Source organism: Ricinus communis, chromosome 8 (assembly GCF_019578655.1).
Source record: "Ricinus communis isolate WT05 ecotype wild-type chromosome 8, ASM1957865v1, whole genome shotgun sequence".
NCBI classification, from domain to species: Eukaryota; Viridiplantae; Streptophyta; class Magnoliopsida; order Malpighiales; family Euphorbiaceae; genus Ricinus; species Ricinus communis.
This window is the reverse complement of record NC_063263.1, coordinates 6,132,495-6,148,959: the sequence shown is the minus strand read 5'-3', so window position 1 is coordinate 6,148,959 and position 16,465 is coordinate 6,132,495. Positions and strand designations below refer to the sequence as shown.

Here is a 16,465-nt window from a genome sequence, read left to right as displayed (position 1 = left end):
GCTTTCGATTCTTGATGTTTTTGAGTTAAATTTTCTGTATATTTGGGATCTTCAAATCCCACCATCGGCCCCAATTGTGAGTTTGGACTGGCTTAAGGGTAGTTCCTGTTGTTTATATCGAATGCAATGATATTATTCCATATTTTCTTTCAAAAGAAAAAAACTTAAAGCCCCTTTGACAAGAAAGAAAAAGAAAGCCCCTTTTCCAAGTTTATATCTTTTCCGATTAGTTTAAAATACCCCCGCCACCGCCGTACCAATACGCTGCACTGCCACTGTAAGAAAACAAAAGAGAAATCAAATTCAGAATTTCACGAACGCAATGTCTATCGTCTCTTTATCGATCTTCTTACTTCTAGCGACGACATTTATGTCTTCGACATCAGCAAAACCTCACATTATTAATTTCCACTCACCAAATCTCTACCCAGAAGGCCTAACCTACGACCCGTCCGCCCAGCATTTCATCGTCGGTTCTATCCACCATCGCACTATCCACTCCGTATCCGACGCCGGCATCGTCGACACCCTAATTTCTGACCCCTCCCTTCCTCCTAACTCCACCGTTTTAGGCCTTACCGTTGATTCTCTCAATAATCGTCTCCTCGCCGTCATCCATTCCGCCCCTCCCCTCCCTCCTTTCAACGCCCTCGCCTCCTACGAACTCCGCTCCCGCCGCCGCCTATTCCTGTCCCTCCTTCCCGACCCTGATTCCGCCACTGACGAAAGCCGCTCCGTCGCCAATGATGTGACCGTTGATTTCAAAGGAAACGCTTACGTCACTAACTCTGCTAAAAACTTTATATGGAAAGTCAACGATCAAGGGGAGGCCTCCATTTTCTCTCGATCTCCGCTTTTTACACATTATCCCGTTGATCAAAGCTCGCCGTTTAGTTACTGCGGTATAAACGGTATTGTATACCTCAGCAAGGGGTATTTACTTGTGGTGCAATCGAACACGGGGAAGATGTTCAAGGTTGACGTGGAAGACGGTGGAGCGAGGACGGTTTTGTTAACAGAGGATTTGACGTTGGCGGATGGGATTGCGATTAGGAAAGACGGTGTCGTTGTGGTGGTGTCGCAAAATAAGCTGTGGTTTTTGAAAAGTGATGACAGTTGGAGCGAGGGAGTTGTTTATGACAAAACTGACCTTGATGTTCAGAGGTTTCCTACTTCTGTAGCAGTAGGAAGAGAGGATAGGGTTTATGTGTTGTATGGGAGTGTGTTGGAGGGTCTGATGGGGAATGGAGGAGGAAGGGAATGGTTTGATATTGAGGAAATTAAGTCAGTAAGAGAGAGTAAAGATGAGAATCTATGGATATTTGTTTTGCTTGGTTTGGGTTTGGCTTATTTTTTGTTTTGGAGGTTTCAAATGAAACAGCTTGTTCAAAATATGGATAAAAAAACCAGTTAAAATTATTGTATTTTTTGCTATCTGATTATTTCACTTTTATTTATATTCTTAGACCAGGCATGCTCATGTAATACATTTACTCTGAAGAAACAGGCGATTGCTTTTTTCGTTTCTCTGTCTCTCTTTGTTCATAAATTAGAAGACCGTTTCTTTCTTTTCTTCGATTTGCTGAGATCTGTGTGGTGGCTTTTGTGAATTTTAGTTGGAAATCTCCGGGGCATTTTGTTGTTTTTCTGTCTTTGCAACTGCAAATGCTTGTTTAAGGTATTTTGATTAAGGAATCTTTATGTTTATAAGTGTTGTCTTCGTGTTAGCAGGTGATATAAAAATGTTTTAGCGGTTCATTTTCAGGTAATTATGGTGGGGTTTTGAAGAACAGGGATTAGCTTTCAGGTATGCTTATCATTAGCAACTTTGTTATTGTTATTACTTTCTTTTTCTGTACTTAAAGATCAAATTATGATTTACTATGACTTTGTTAACTGTTAAGATCAAATTATGATTTACTATGACTTTGTTAACTATTAAGAATAACCCTTCTAAACCAAATCTGTGATCTCCAGTAGCACCTAGGCAGGATAAGGATTTGCAGAACCTAAAAATTTTTGCATCCTTATAGAGCAGCATCTGATTCAGTTATTATATTTAATAAAGCTTTTTTTTTGTTTTACTTCCCATGATAATTCAGTTATTAAATTAGTTAGAGTTTGCTTACTTGAAAATTTCAATTCTCAACCTCTTAGACTCATTTGAATTGGCAGACAGATCCTTTGCTCTCTGGCTCTATCTCATTTGTAGATTTGAAAGTGAAGACTTGTCCCGGGAGAGAAGATCATCTTTCTCATTGAATTGATATCTTGAAGTTGTTGAGAAATACTCAAAACCAGAATCAGTTACTGAGAAGAAAACATATTTTGAAGCTCATTTCGAGGGGCACACGGCTACCAGGTTCGTTTCAGGGCTAAACAGAGGACAATACAGAGGTCTTTGAAAACTTCGGCCACAATCATCTTGTCTTTGCGGGCCACGAAGACGAAGATGATATGAATGGAAGTAGCAATTATGACTAGTTTGATGAGGATGTGTGCTTGAGAATTTGGAGACTGCAGAATTCGACACCGATTTGAGAGAGGTCAGCTGATCATGCAAATGATGGCAACAGCCAGTATGCTCACTTTGATGAGAGCCCTGAAAGTATTGTGCAAACTAAGTGATGGCATGTGAAAGAGTAGATGCTGTTATTTTATCATCTGAATCTCAGATGAAAGCTTGGCAACGATAATTCCTTTTGGTAAGGGTGTCCTTGATAGCATTAAACCTCTGGAAGGGAATAAAAATGAGACTGAATCTGAAAGCATCAACACCCAGGGACAGTAACAAAAGAGAACCTTAATGGCACTGTTGTTAGAGCTGACGAATCACCAGAAATCAGCACAGCGGGGATTGATAATACTACTACAGCATACACCTTCAAATGTTTGGTTTCTAGTTCTAACATGATTCCTTGCTAGTCGCAGGAAAAAAAAAAAAGATTATTATTAGGGACGATCCAAAGCACAGAAAATATAATATGCTAATATCTTGTAATTCAGTCTTTGCTTATGAGACATATGCCTATACTTTATCCCTTTTCTATGTTCCCAATTTGGATCTAGTTTATTTGATGTTTTCTTACTCTAGTTGGAAGCTGCATTGGAAAGTAAATATGTGAAGTCCAAATTGAAGTTCCAAAATCAAGTCCAGAAAAGCAATAGTAACGATGCATCAAAAAGGCCATCAAAGAAGTAGAATAGATGGGCAAGAGAGAGTTCATTGAGAATTATATCAGAAAGCAGTCACCTCAACCTACTGTGCCGACTAGATCTGTCCTGCCTACAACTCGTAAAGGAGAGCTTACCTGTCCTGAGCCAGTTCTGAAGTTGATTTCATGTTCTTAGTTTGGAATTTGATTTGTCTTTCGTGATTGGGATCTGAAAGTTTTAGTACAAGAAGTCTTGCAAACAAGATAATTTCTGCATGCTGCGCTGGTCGCATCCTTCTTCTAAAACTTCTTATATTGCCAGTGAAAAGGAAACTAAACCAAAGAGGAGTTGCATCTGTAAGTTTAGTTTGAGTGAGGGGCTGATAGCTTGCTGCTATAATTTTGATCAGAATGCTGATAGAATGGCTTAATTGTATTGTTTTTTTTTTTTTCTCATTTTTAAGGGATAATGCCTGGGCTCTGTAGGCGGTTCTTAATGCAATGGCATTCCCTGAAGCTTAGTATGACTTTGTGTACTGCTACTGAGAAGCAACGTCTGGCTAAGGCCTCTCTTGCTTTTAATCGTAGGAAGTATGTTTCTCTACCCGGACAGGATTCTTTTCGAGCTAACTTATTTTGGTATTTAGGAAGAAATTAAGAGTATTTGGCATTGTGTATCCATAGGAAAAAAATAAAGAGTCCATATTTGTTTTGGTAAATGAGAGGGAAATTTACAGTCATGTGGTCTTGACGGACAAAGGCTCCTCTTTCTGTCTTTTAAGTTCCTTTGCCTTTTAAAATTGAAGTTCTCAATTGGCAATTTCCTTTGCCAAGCAGTCAGCGTTCTAAGTTGTTTGCGAGGACGAGGACAAATATGACCACCACCAGCAGCAGATTATGTCAGATCAGATCAACTTTCAGCAGATGACAGAACCAGACCTACATCAGAAAAACTTGACAATTCCTTGAGAAGATGTTAAAGAGACACTGAATAGAAGATGTTAAAAGAGATATACTGAAGGGAAGGACGCAAGAAGAAACAGGAAAGAGACATCCCAACCTTGCTAATTTTGTTGCTGGTTTCAGCCTTTGGTATCACAAATGTTATCGGCTCTGCGTCGACTTTATTATTTAGACCGCATAAATGAAAATGTTATAATTGGTCAGCAGACATACAAAGCTCATGCTAGTGGGCTGCTTAGCTTTACCCTCTGTTTAGTGCAACTTGTATAAAGGTTGTTCATGCTCAATGAGGCTCACTTGGGTCTTTTTATGTTACTATTGGCAATTGGTAATTAGATAATGCCAAAAAAAGATTTACATGCTTGCGGCTTTATGTTCTAAATCTAATTGAAGTTACGTGTGATACTCTTGCCCAAAAGACATGGATTATGACTAAAAGTTAGAAAGGTTTCGTGTTTGAGTCTTGGTTACACAGATGCTCTAGTTTAATCCTAAATATATGTATATTGAAAAAACATAATTATAGCCACGCCGTACTCTCTCGAAAAAGTGGATATCATTGTTGTGTTTTTTGTTTTTTGTTTTTTATCTGATAATGAATAATGTCCATAAATATGAAAACAATGATCCTGTTCTTGCCTAACTGTAGTATTAATCGTTGGTGGGGTCAAAATTCTTTTTTCCATGTTAAGACTCTTTATTCCATCTTTAAGTTTGCTGAGATGCAACTCCATCTTTGTTTTTTATTTGGCAATGCGCATCTAATTTAATATGAAGTCTTTTTCTTATTTGCCAAAGTTACAAAAATTTTAAGCCAGTCTGCCTTATTCTATCAGGCAACTAATCCAACGCATGGCCTGTAGTGGGACAGGGCTCAATGATTCTTTCCTACTTCCTAGAGTGACCTTATCTTGGTTTTCTTGATTCGTCAACCCAGATTTTGCAGAGTTCTAGACCTGTATAAGTTGAAGTAGTTCCTGTTTTTGTCTCATCTCTCCACCTCAAGGGTCAAAAAGCATTTTCTTATGAAGTGGGTACCAAATCAAACCCTACTCCACCTCACTGCATGCTGTTATTATTATTGACTGGGCAGGCTAGCTATTTCCCTCCCAAAAGTTTAAAGAAAGAGAGCCTTAATTACTCCGAAACATGCGGGAACCTCTTGTGCTTCTTTTAGTTACTGGGGAGGGGCGCTGAGTGATTTTTTACTCCAAACTTCACAGTCCTGAATATGGTTTTAGTACATAAATAATATCCTGCATCTTACCAGCACCTGGGAATTTAGTACATATTCAAGACTCTGCAAAAGGGGTATGATAGCTGCTATCAACCACTAATTTCTTTGTTAATCTTTACACTTGCCTTTCGATGAGTAGTCTTAAATTGAGAAGAAAGCTATCATTATTCCAAATTCTATTTACCTTCTTCCTTTTCTTAAAGTTTGTTAGCTGGCCATATATATCTGTCTGACATCATTCTTTTTAGTATAAGTATTAAGTAGATTGCTGTTATCATGTGAATTTACTATGCCATTTAACCTTACCTATTGTTTCCAAAACGAAGTGTTAAATAAAAGGGTTACAGCACCATTTCAACTACCACCAAGTTTTTTTATTTATTTAATTTCTCTGGTCTGCTACTTATACTTGATAAAGTATCAGTTGGGTGGTTAGATATTGCCTTTTTAATCACAGCATTCCTGAAATGATTACAGGATCTTTTTAAAATCCTATCTTTCTCTTTCTCTCTTATCTATCTTTACTAAAGATATAAGTGAAGGTAGACAATTGTGAACTTCACTTTTATTCTACTTTCCTATTAATATATCTTTTCCTTTTTACTTGCTCTCCTACCATATTTTGCAAAGTAAATCTGTTGCTTACTTGTTCAGCTGGATGTTTCCTTTTTGTGATTCCTTGATTTTATATATCTGTGTTGTCTGATCTTGGTTTTAGTTTGTGTTATTAACACTAGGAAACAATGAAGAAATCTCCTGTGTACCCAAATTTCGAGACTAGTGATTATGAAGGTGGCTTTGAGTTTGATCCTCAGGTGGATTTTACACAGGTAAATTCTCTTCATCTTTGCTATGCATGTTTTTTCCTGACAATGTGATTGCGTTATCAGTTTTACCGATGATTGCCTCATTTCAAGAATGAAAAGTACTTTGTTTGTTGCATATATCTGTCAAGCATCATTATCTCCAGATTTGCACGCAGAGCAAACTATCTGATGTGATATGGTGAAAGAGAATTATTGCCCTATTCAACTGCTGATTGAAACATAGAACTATAATGTCTATCGTTACTTTGTTAAATTTTTTTATCTGTTTATGGTTTTGATTGGTGTAGTTCTTGGAGGAAGCAAGACAGCATGCAAGAGAAATGAATTTCCAGACAACATCAGCACAACAGCCAGAAGAAGCTGGAAAAAGAACTGGTGAAGAAAAAAAGAGCAAGAAATCATGGAGAACTTCTCTGTTTAAGTGGTGGAAAGCTGACAACAAAAAGAGTGAGGCTAGCAAGGAACCAGAAAATAGCTCCCGCATTTCAAATCCAAGAAAGGGTCATGTTTCTGGTCCAATTTATGGGAGCGGCGGCCTAGCCGTGGAGTCGAAGCACCGGCGGCAGACATCTGGACCCCTTACTAACCTTTTCAACTCCACAAAGAGAACAGGCAATGAGATACCATACATGTGTCTTGATCAGCTTAGTAGCCCTCATGGTGCCAAAGCCTATGGACCTGTTTACCTGGTGACATAATTTCCATGGCCAAGAAAAGGTTGTTCTACTTGAGAATGGAGAATTATAGTGGCAAGAAAGTGCACGAGATCATTTGAATTTGCAGAAACAATCTGTAATCATCTTATTTGATGGAAAGATCTTGAACTGAGGCATAGCTTTATTCCTGTTCTTGTTGTTTACTTAGTTATATCTAAGTTGAGAGTACCTATTGTAAGTAGACTTATGAAATTTCCGAAGTTCTCGGTGCACTTTTCTTGTTTGGATATGCATAAGCATAATAACATGTAATCAGTTTGTCATTTCGAAAGCAACCAAAAAAGAATGTCGGTATGCATTACTTTCCTTCACTGTATTCTTCAAACATTGTTCTGATACTTGAGTAACTTCTTGCATGTAAAGGAATTTGTACAACTAGACATGCAAAAGAGAAAGAAACTATTCAAAGAATTGGACAAAAGAAGCCAAAGGTGACCTTTTCTTTTAATGGTTAATTGGGCTTGGACAGGGTTCAAACTCGCAACCCTGGAGACATTATTGCTAAAGTTCAGTGATAGTCAGAGATGCGCCTCGTCAAGAACCACTAGGCAATAATGATTTTAAAGAAATGGAACCTTCTGTCTTTTAGGTTGTAGGTTCAGCGAGTGATGAAGACGTTACGCGGTCAAGATTGTTGATATTCTGCCTATAAATGTAACTTCTGTGGAGGGAATCAACTGCTAAGAAGGACATTTGAGGTCGTCTAGTCTTGACAAAGGTGCATGCCCCTTACTTGGAGTTATCTATTGAGGAAGCTACACGTTAAGATTTCAATCAAATTTGCTATGCAGACAGTTGACACTGACACAAAGATTAACTGACCTTGAATTTGAGTAAATTTAGAACTCTGCCTTTAACATTGTCCTGTTAATTATATTGGAATTGATATTGAATTAGGTAGGAGATTAGAATGATAGAATTGAAACTTGTTTGGTATTTGCTTTAGTTCATCAAATACAGCCCACAACAGATAAATATGTTCATAAAGATCAAAAGGGAGAAAATGGATCAAAAGAAAAAAACAAGAATGTTACAGAAATACATCTTCTGTAAAGGAGATGGATCGATATTGCTCTCCACCTTTCTTTAAACAGAGAAGCCTGCCTAGTATCCTAAATACATTCATTTCAAACATTTTGTTCTCTAGAATTCTGGGTTCAAAACAGAGTCGCCACCCAAACATTGCATAGCAGAATTTAGTAATCTCAGCATCAAGAATCATAAGAAACCGAGCAAAATCAAATTTCAAGGATGATAAAGACTCAAATTTCTTGATTAACTCCAACTAAGCCAAGCGAATGTTTGACGAGATAATGCAATATCTTCAGTTATAAATAGGCAATTTCAAGACCTATACAAATCTTCTATCCATTGATTAAACATCAGAACTAGCAGAGCTACTAGGAGAAACCCTTTTTTCCCTGCTCAGAAGTCTCTTCAATGACCTTAACCGTTGCGTAGGCATTGGAGACTTGGATTCTTCCTCAGTATAATCACTCGTTTGCAAAGGTATATCAATTACCAACATCTCTTCTTGCCTTCTACTACTACTTCTACTACCACCTGAACCAGATGAGGAAGAAGTTGCTTGAGTAGAGCTCCCTTCTTCCAAACCACCACCACCACCACCACCAGTGCTTACTTGAGTCAGGTCACCCCAAAACAACACATTTGTGGGGAAATTTGGAGACTCTGTTGAATACCCAGGAATCAAAATTTCCTCTTGAGACTGAGTATTACTTTCTTGAAAATCATTACTATCGAAACTAGAGCATTCTTGCTGTGGAGCTACTGAATTTCTACAAAGAGGACAAGTGGAATGAGATTGAAACCACATGTCAATACAATCAACATGGAATCCATGGTTACATTTGGGCAACAATCTAGCCTTTTCACCTTGTGCGATTTCAGATAAACAAACTGCACATTCTAATCCATCTTTAAAATCTTCAGACTGGAAAATTACCACTGGCAAGGATCTCAGAACTGACATATCTAACCCTCTCCGAACTGGGTCTTGGCCAGGGGTAAAGACAAACCGGCGACGGTTCCGGCGAGAGTGTGGAGGTGAAGTTGGCTCTTCAATTCTCCACCAAAACCATTTTGCATAAAGATGAAGTAAAAGAACAAAAACCACCACCATAAATAGAATTATTATGGCTATTACCATGATCCTGCCTGTTATCTCAACTGTTGGTGAGTCATCTAAATCACCCATAGTTGACTATAACAAAGAATCCAAGAAAAGAAAACCCAGTTAAGAAATAATCTTTAATATATATAAAGTAACAAAAAGGAGCAAACGAGCAAGGCCCAGATGAGAAAAAGAAGAAATATCGCAAAAATGTAGCAAAATCCAAATGGGTTTCTTGTTATCTGATGTGATTCTTAAAATCACGAAATGAAGTCGAAGAAAAAGAAAGATGACACGATGGGTATGGATAAAAATCAAGAATGAGCTAAAAGAAATATATAAGAAGATGAAAAAAGAGTTGAACTTGTAGTTTAAGTTCAGAAATTATAATTAGAAAAAGAAAACGATGAGACGTTTGCTTCAACAGAAATAGTAGATTAAATAATCAATATTGGAGACTGGAGAATTGGACCTTAATTATCAAGAAATGAAGAGGAAGTAGATGACACGTTTAGAGTCAAAAAAATAAAAATTCAAGGAAAACAAGAAGAAGAAGAAGAAGGGAAAGAATTGTGAAAAACTGTCACTTTCTTGAATCAACGTGCCGTTTATGGTTTTGGTAGTTCCTTCTTCCCTTTGCTTTGCTTCTTCTTCCTTTTGACTCTTCTTCTAATGGCTTGCTTGCTATTGAGACTGTTTTGAAAGTTGAATTGGCTTTCAGCAATGAATTAAAATCTTTTTATTAATTTATTTTTTTGTTTTCTAATTTTGGATAATTTGTCTTTACTGTCACAAAAAATATAGCAATAAAGAGATTCAAAATTACTGGAAGAAAAAGAGAATCACAGGCTCCGTTTTTGTCCGAAAGCCATCATTACCTCATGTAATTGGACTCACATGCTCCGCCTTTTTATTCTACTACTTTCTTTTTCTGGGTTTAATTATTTGATTTCTTTCAAATGGTAAAGTAATCTGTAAACAGTTGCATTTTTTTCATCTTCAAGGCCTTGATTTATTTGTAAATCTTATTGAATGATTTAATGACTATTACCGCTATAAATAGGATATATATTGGAGGATTTGATAATGGCACCCTGCTGTTTTAACCTGCTTATTTAAATGCATTTGCATAAATCTTATTAGTATAATTTTTTCAAATTTTCCTGTATTTATCATTTCAATCTTACTTAAAAGTAATTTAATTTCGAATCAAATAGAGAGATTTTAAATATAATAAAAATAAAATAAAATAAAAAAAATATAATATTACGATATGAGAGAAACATAGTAAAATATAAGAGTGAAAAGAAGAAATTACTCCAATTTTACAACATATAATAAAACTTTTGTAGAACTTGAAATATACAGTCTCAGAATCAGAAAATTAAACAAATAAGAGACAAGATGGAGCTTACTAGAAGACTGCCTACTTATTGCCATCCTACTAATAATAATAATAATAATAATAATAATAATTAATGTGTATGATAATTGAAATTGAATAATCATGGCAGTATGCTTTTCTATTTCAAATATAAATAATTTGAAAATTCAAATGCAGTATCTCAAAATAAAATAATGGGTATTAGAGGATATCATGTATCATAATAATATGCGAACGTGAAGCAGTCTCATTTTCCTCCATCATTTTTAAATTTAACCAATAGACTTAACTTTAAGAAAAAAAAAAACCATAAAAACAGAGAAATGCCCGTTTATAGGCTATTTAAATTCAAAAGACAAATGAAATTACTAATATTTTATCTCATATTTCAAGAACTGTCCATCAGCTTAATTTAAGAATTTGAATAAAATTTCATATATGAATTTGAAGCTCCACTCTTAATTAATTAAAAAAATAATGGAGGAAAAGGGAGAAAAAGAAACATAAGTCAGATTTTATGACAACAATGTCAAAAGGAAGGTGGCGATTACCGATTTTTCCGGACGAAAATTTGGGATTAGGGGTTTGATTTCTTTTGAAATGTTTTTTGTTTTGTTAAAAAAAAAAAAAAGAAAGAAGAGAGAGGTATACATTTAGACAAAGTTATAGCCTTCTACAGAAAATATTAGTCCTTAAACCCTACTTTTATTAGCTCTGTGATCAAAGTTTTCTTAATTATTTTTCCTGGAATGTTGCATCATAAGTCTAACTTTGTGAATTGTTATATTCGGGTCGAGATCAAATTTAAATTTTTTGAACCAATATTTAACGTGTTATCGATAAATTATAGTATAATATTGTCGATAAAATAATATCTTATTAATTAGTAATTCTATTTAAATAATATAATATTTTTGCTTGTATGAATTGAGCCCGACATGCTAAATTAATAATTGATAGATTTATAAAATAATGCCTTAGAAATTAAAAGAAAATTCTTAAGAGTTAACTTAAATTAATGAATTCTTGTTATATTAATTAATATATTGCTTATTCTTTTCTTAAAATTAAATTCGAGTTGAATCATATCTCAAACTTTATACTTCAAAATCAAAAACAGTCATTATATGATTCTTCGCATTAAATTAAAGTCAAGAAATATAGGAACCAAACAAAGAAGATATTTTACATTAAATTCTAATAATCCCTAATAAAGTAATAAATTAAAACCCTACTTGATTAATAATCTTTCTCGATTTCAAAATTTTAAATAGATAGAAGTCATACTCTATATAATTGAAGATAATACTACAACTATGTGGACGCATTTGAGAAGTGCTAAATGTAGAAACCTTGTGTACAAGTAATTTTCTTTTTCATTTTTTGTGCACTCCTTTTAGCAAAAAAGGAAAATGATAATTGGTTTTATTGACTAATAGAGCATAAAAAGAAAATACTGAAACACATGGTCGGCTCACAAGTTTGAAAGCAGACATTTGGGTTGAGATTGAAAATTCTCAAATACAGACCTCAGCTTACCAGTCAAATCCATACCTTATTGGGGCAGATGGCTTTTCTTCTTCCATAGATGGTTGGTTTGGTCTTTATTTCTTCACCAAAATTGTATTTTCCAGAGCTTGACAATTCTTTTGGTACCGCTCTCGCGGCCCGCACTGAATCAGTGTTTTACTTCTAAACGTCCACTCAACTGCTGCGCCTCAACACATTTTATTTTAATTTATTAAATGAATTTTTTTAACTCCACTAGTTTAGAAATCATTTAGATATCTCCTACTTTAATGTTGTTATATCAAAAGAAGAAGATGATTAAAAATAAAATAAAATCCTGAAGAGTAAAAGAAGAAGAAACAAGAAATCAGAAGGCAGTGATGACGGTGAATTATCTTACCTTGCAATAAAAAAGTTTATTTTGGTGCAAAGAAATGGGAGGTTGTTTTTTTCTTTTCTATGAAGAAGGCATTTCCTAGGAACTTTCTCGGCATCCAAACAACAGATGCTGCTTTCGAGTATAGAAGTTTTAAGCTAAGAGTATTTAATTATAAAATAATTTTTAAAGTAAATTTAATCTATCGCAAATAAAATTAATTTATGTTAATGTATGAAATTATTAATTAAATTATATTATATATTACTGCATAATTAATTTTATGTACGGAAAATGATGCAGTGAATTAAAATTACTTTTTAGAATTTCTGACTGTGGTCTATGAGAGGAGGGAGACCGCATCCACTTTCTCTTCAGTTAAGTGGTCCATTCAACAAAATATGGAGCATGTGCATGTTTCATTTTCTGATGTTATTAATTTCCATTAAAAAAGAAAAATATATTTTTTTTAATAAGAGATTGAATCAGGATAATATGAATCACTAATTTCACAATCATTTTAATTAATTTATTTTCCGGATAAATTTGAATAAAAATTAAATAAGAATTTTTAAAAAATATCTTAAAATCAATAAATTATTATTTTTACTGTATAAATATTTTCTAAAAATACTTTTTTAATTATTTTTTAATCTTTTATCAAAAAACGACTAAATATATAAAAGAAATTATATCATACTCTTGAAAAAATTAATTTTTTTATATATTTATATACAGTAAAAATAAAAAAAAAATATACAAATTTTTAATAAAAATCTCAAAAAATGAGTATTTTTATTATTTCTTTCAAATTAAATTGGGGGAGTGGCAGTGGTGACTAGAAAAGAGCAAAATGTGGTAATTTAGACTAGGGTACAATTCCATGTGATTGAATAAGTAAGTGATTGGGCATAATTTTGGGCTTTAATCAAAGTGAGAAAGAAAATTCAGTTGTGACAAAATGATGAATTTGGAATGATAAACTCCCATCATTATGGCCATTGATGATCATTTTTCTTCTTTTTTTAGTGGTAAAAGCACAGACACAAACGTGCTTCAAGGGCATGTCCTTTTTTTGGTTTTCTTTTGCTTTCCATCCAGTAAAGTTCATAGTTAATAGCTCGCAGGATTATGCCTTTTATATATATGCCAAACTAATAATGAGTTACAAACACATTCACTGCAAATACATTTCACCTATTTAAATGATATTATTAATTGACAGAACATTGAGATATAGATTATATTCTGTAGATGAAAGTAAGAACATACAGTCTTGTCTTGTCTTGTTTACCCAATGATCTTCATTCCAAGGCATCTTTTCTTTGTGGATCTTTAATATTGGAATTGATTGACTCTACCATGAGAATCAAATAGAGATTTTTCCATAATACCCCTAAAAAATGCTAGAAGATATCATCTAAAACTGTTAAAAAGATTTTCATGAGAAAATACTTTAGATTAAAATTTTATCTAAAAAATATAAATGACATATGTTAGTTTTATTTTTTGTTTTATAAAATAGTAATCGTTATTAGCAGTTTGATATATATTTTTATTATTTTTATAATATTTAATTATTTAGTATACGTTTAATATCTATTAGATAATATTAATTTAGTATAGGTAATTAGCATTTAAAATTATTTTTTGGTATCCATTTCATATATTTTTAGAATATATTTCGTATATAACTATTATCTTAAATTATTTTGTAATATTTATTTAAATTTAATATATAATTTTACATATTAATATTTAAAATAATATTGAAAAGTGTGTAGATGATATGATAATGGTCTTTTCTAACTTAACTAAGGCCTCGAGCTATTAAAATTCTTAAGGAATTGTTTTGCCTCGTAAAGAACACACTTTAAATCAAATCTAAATATATATAATATCAAAAACTACCTTTTAATATCTATTTCGAATATTTGGTATAAATTTTATATTTTTTTTATCTAATTAGCATATGACATACGTGACTAAGAATAACATAATAAAAGGAAAAGAATCGAGATATAAAAAACAATAAAAAGTAAAAATCAGTCCATGCGAGTGTATGATAGCAGGACTATCCACAATAAATAAAACAATCCACCATCAGCAACATTTTGTTCATTCAACTACAAAATTTCAATTCCTCTAATAACAATATCCAAAGCAACTCATCTTCTTTCTCGTTGTTTTCTAGAGACTTCAAATCTTTATCCTTCTCTTAGAGCCAAAAGGAATGAAGTTTCCACTCTTAGCTCTTTTAACTATTTTTTTAACAAAACAGCAGCACCTGCTCTTTTTTACTGTCCTCTTCAAGAATTCAACTCAAAATGTGAGCTTCACTGTACAGTTCAAGATCCTGCATCTAAAGAGAATTACCAAAAGCATATGAAACTCTACTGTTAGCTTGGCATTCATGCAAGTACACAACCAACCTTTTGCTTAATGACCAATCTTACAAATAAGACATGAGTTGCTACTCATGTTCAAGAAATTCAAATTGTGTACTCAAGACTAATGAAACTTTGAATTCAGTATAGACAAAAATAGAATCTATGACCATTCACAATTGATCAAATATTAAACTACATCCTCTCCCTCACATCAACATCAACAATTAGTCCTTGAATCTCTTTATAGACTTTCTCAATTTTCCCCATCTATCATGGTTCAGAGTATATCTAACAATTCTTTGATCATGAAAATAAGCCCGTTAACGTTGCATTTCAATTAATGATCTTATTATTCCTTCATGCATTTTTCCTAATTCTGGATAAATGGTGGTTGCGATTTAGGTTGTGGTGGTTGAGCTTCCTCTCTTAATGTTGCATTAATGCCCATTGATGCAAGCCCTTCTAACTCTTGGATGCAGCTGCTACACTGGTTGGTGTTTCATTGGTTAACTTAGGCCTTACTTTTGATTTTAAAAAGTCCAAACTTCATCTTAAGATCTCCGTATGCTTCCGATTGCAGTTGCAATGCTTGAGCTACTGCCCATGAAACATTTGTATTTTTCTTAGGCCTCCCGCCTTTTCTAAGGATTAACAACAACACCAAACAACTTTAGGTGTCCGACCCACTAGCTTTTCCGGGGAACCACACATCACCACCGATACCGACAACACCACCAACACCAGGAGCAGCAACAAGAGCTGCACCCTTTTTAGGACGGCTGACCATTGAAACTGATAGTGGTCGGCTGACTAGCGAGAAACGATTAGGCATGACAACAACGGTGGTGATACGATGGAAGAGAAGGGAGGTTAAAGAAGGTGAGGAGAATGAGATAATAAGAATCAAGAAAAAAAAACATAAAAGTGAAAGAAAAAAGATAAATACGGTATAAATATACTGTATAAAGAAAAAAAAACTACAGTATAAATGATATAATTTAAGAAAGGCCTGGTCACATTAAAAATCTAAATATTTATATCCAATTACAAATTTAATTTATTTAAGAATGGCAGTCGAGCGGATATTTTCAGATACCCGATTCGACCGAATCATATTAAAATATATTTGGGTAGTGATAAACAGGTTTGGAATTTAAATTTACTATCCGTGTCGGGTTTGGGTTTGGATTCAATCGCGCGAATACCCGATACCCGAATCCATTTATGTAGACAGATACGGATACAGGGTATCTAAAACCACTATCCACTACTTGTTTATTTAAATAGGTTTCGTATAGGGTACCCGCCGGTATCTTACCCTATTAGACTCGTTAAAAAAAAAATTATCATTTTTTCTCCGTATGTATTGAACCTTAGACCTTTTATAAAACACATTGTCATTCTACCATTAAGCCATTTTTTTTGTAAAAAGATATATATATATATATATATATATATATATATATATATATATATATATATATATATATATATATATATATATATATATAAAAGTGATTAACGTATAACCTTTATTAAAATTGAATGTTAAGTATACTGATGTTTGCCAAATGTTAAGTATACAAATTATAACAAATATTGTATTTTATTTAGTTTTATTATTTACAACTTTGTTTTAAATTTTATAGAATTTATGCTTGGTTTTGGTTTGTATTAATATATTGAACATTTAATGTTGAATATTTAGATTTGATTAGTTTATATTTTGTAATTTTTATTTATTTTTATTAATTTAAATTATTGTAAACAGATT

General features: G+C 33.4%; 3 protein-coding genes across 5 annotated transcripts; 2 read left to right on the top strand and 1 right to left on the bottom strand.

The window, feature by feature from the left end:
- The first annotated feature begins 53 nt into the window (after positions 1–53).
- LOC8284730 lies at positions 54–1,578 on the top strand. Its single transcript, XM_002533770.4, has one exon. The coding sequence runs from the start codon at positions 323–325 to the stop codon at positions 1,412–1,414; it is 1,092 nt and encodes a 363-aa protein (XP_002533816.2). The 5' UTR covers positions 54–322; the 3' UTR covers positions 1,415–1,578.
- A 3,507-nt stretch (positions 1,579–5,085) lies between these two features.
- LOC8284729 lies at positions 5,086–7,209 on the top strand. Of its 3 annotated transcripts, none has more exons than XM_002533769.4 (3): positions 5,086–5,429; positions 6,093–6,185; positions 6,470–7,209. In XM_002533769.4, the coding sequence occupies exons 2-3, from the start codon at positions 6,099–6,101 to the stop codon at positions 6,878–6,880; spliced, it is 498 nt and encodes a 165-aa protein (XP_002533815.2). In that variant the 5' UTR covers positions 5,086–5,429; positions 6,093–6,098; the 3' UTR covers positions 6,881–7,209. The 3 variants fall into 3 exon arrangements, with proteins under 3 accessions (XP_002533815.2, XP_048233820.1, XP_048233821.1); XM_048377863.1 differs by having other exon boundaries at positions 5,087–5,429; positions 6,074–6,185; XM_048377864.1 differs by lacking the exon at positions 5,086–5,429 and adding an exon at positions 5,855–5,897.
- Positions 7,210–7,853: 644 nt separating this feature from the next.
- On the bottom strand, positions 7,854–9,758 carry LOC8284728 (RING-H2 finger protein ATL3). The gene has a single exon (XM_002533768.4). It carries the CDS (start codon positions 9,114–9,116, stop codon positions 8,274–8,276), a length of 843 nt encoding a protein of 280 aa, XP_002533814.2. The 5' UTR covers positions 9,117–9,758; the 3' UTR covers positions 7,854–8,273.
- Between the last annotated feature and the right edge of the window lie 6,707 nt (positions 9,759–16,465).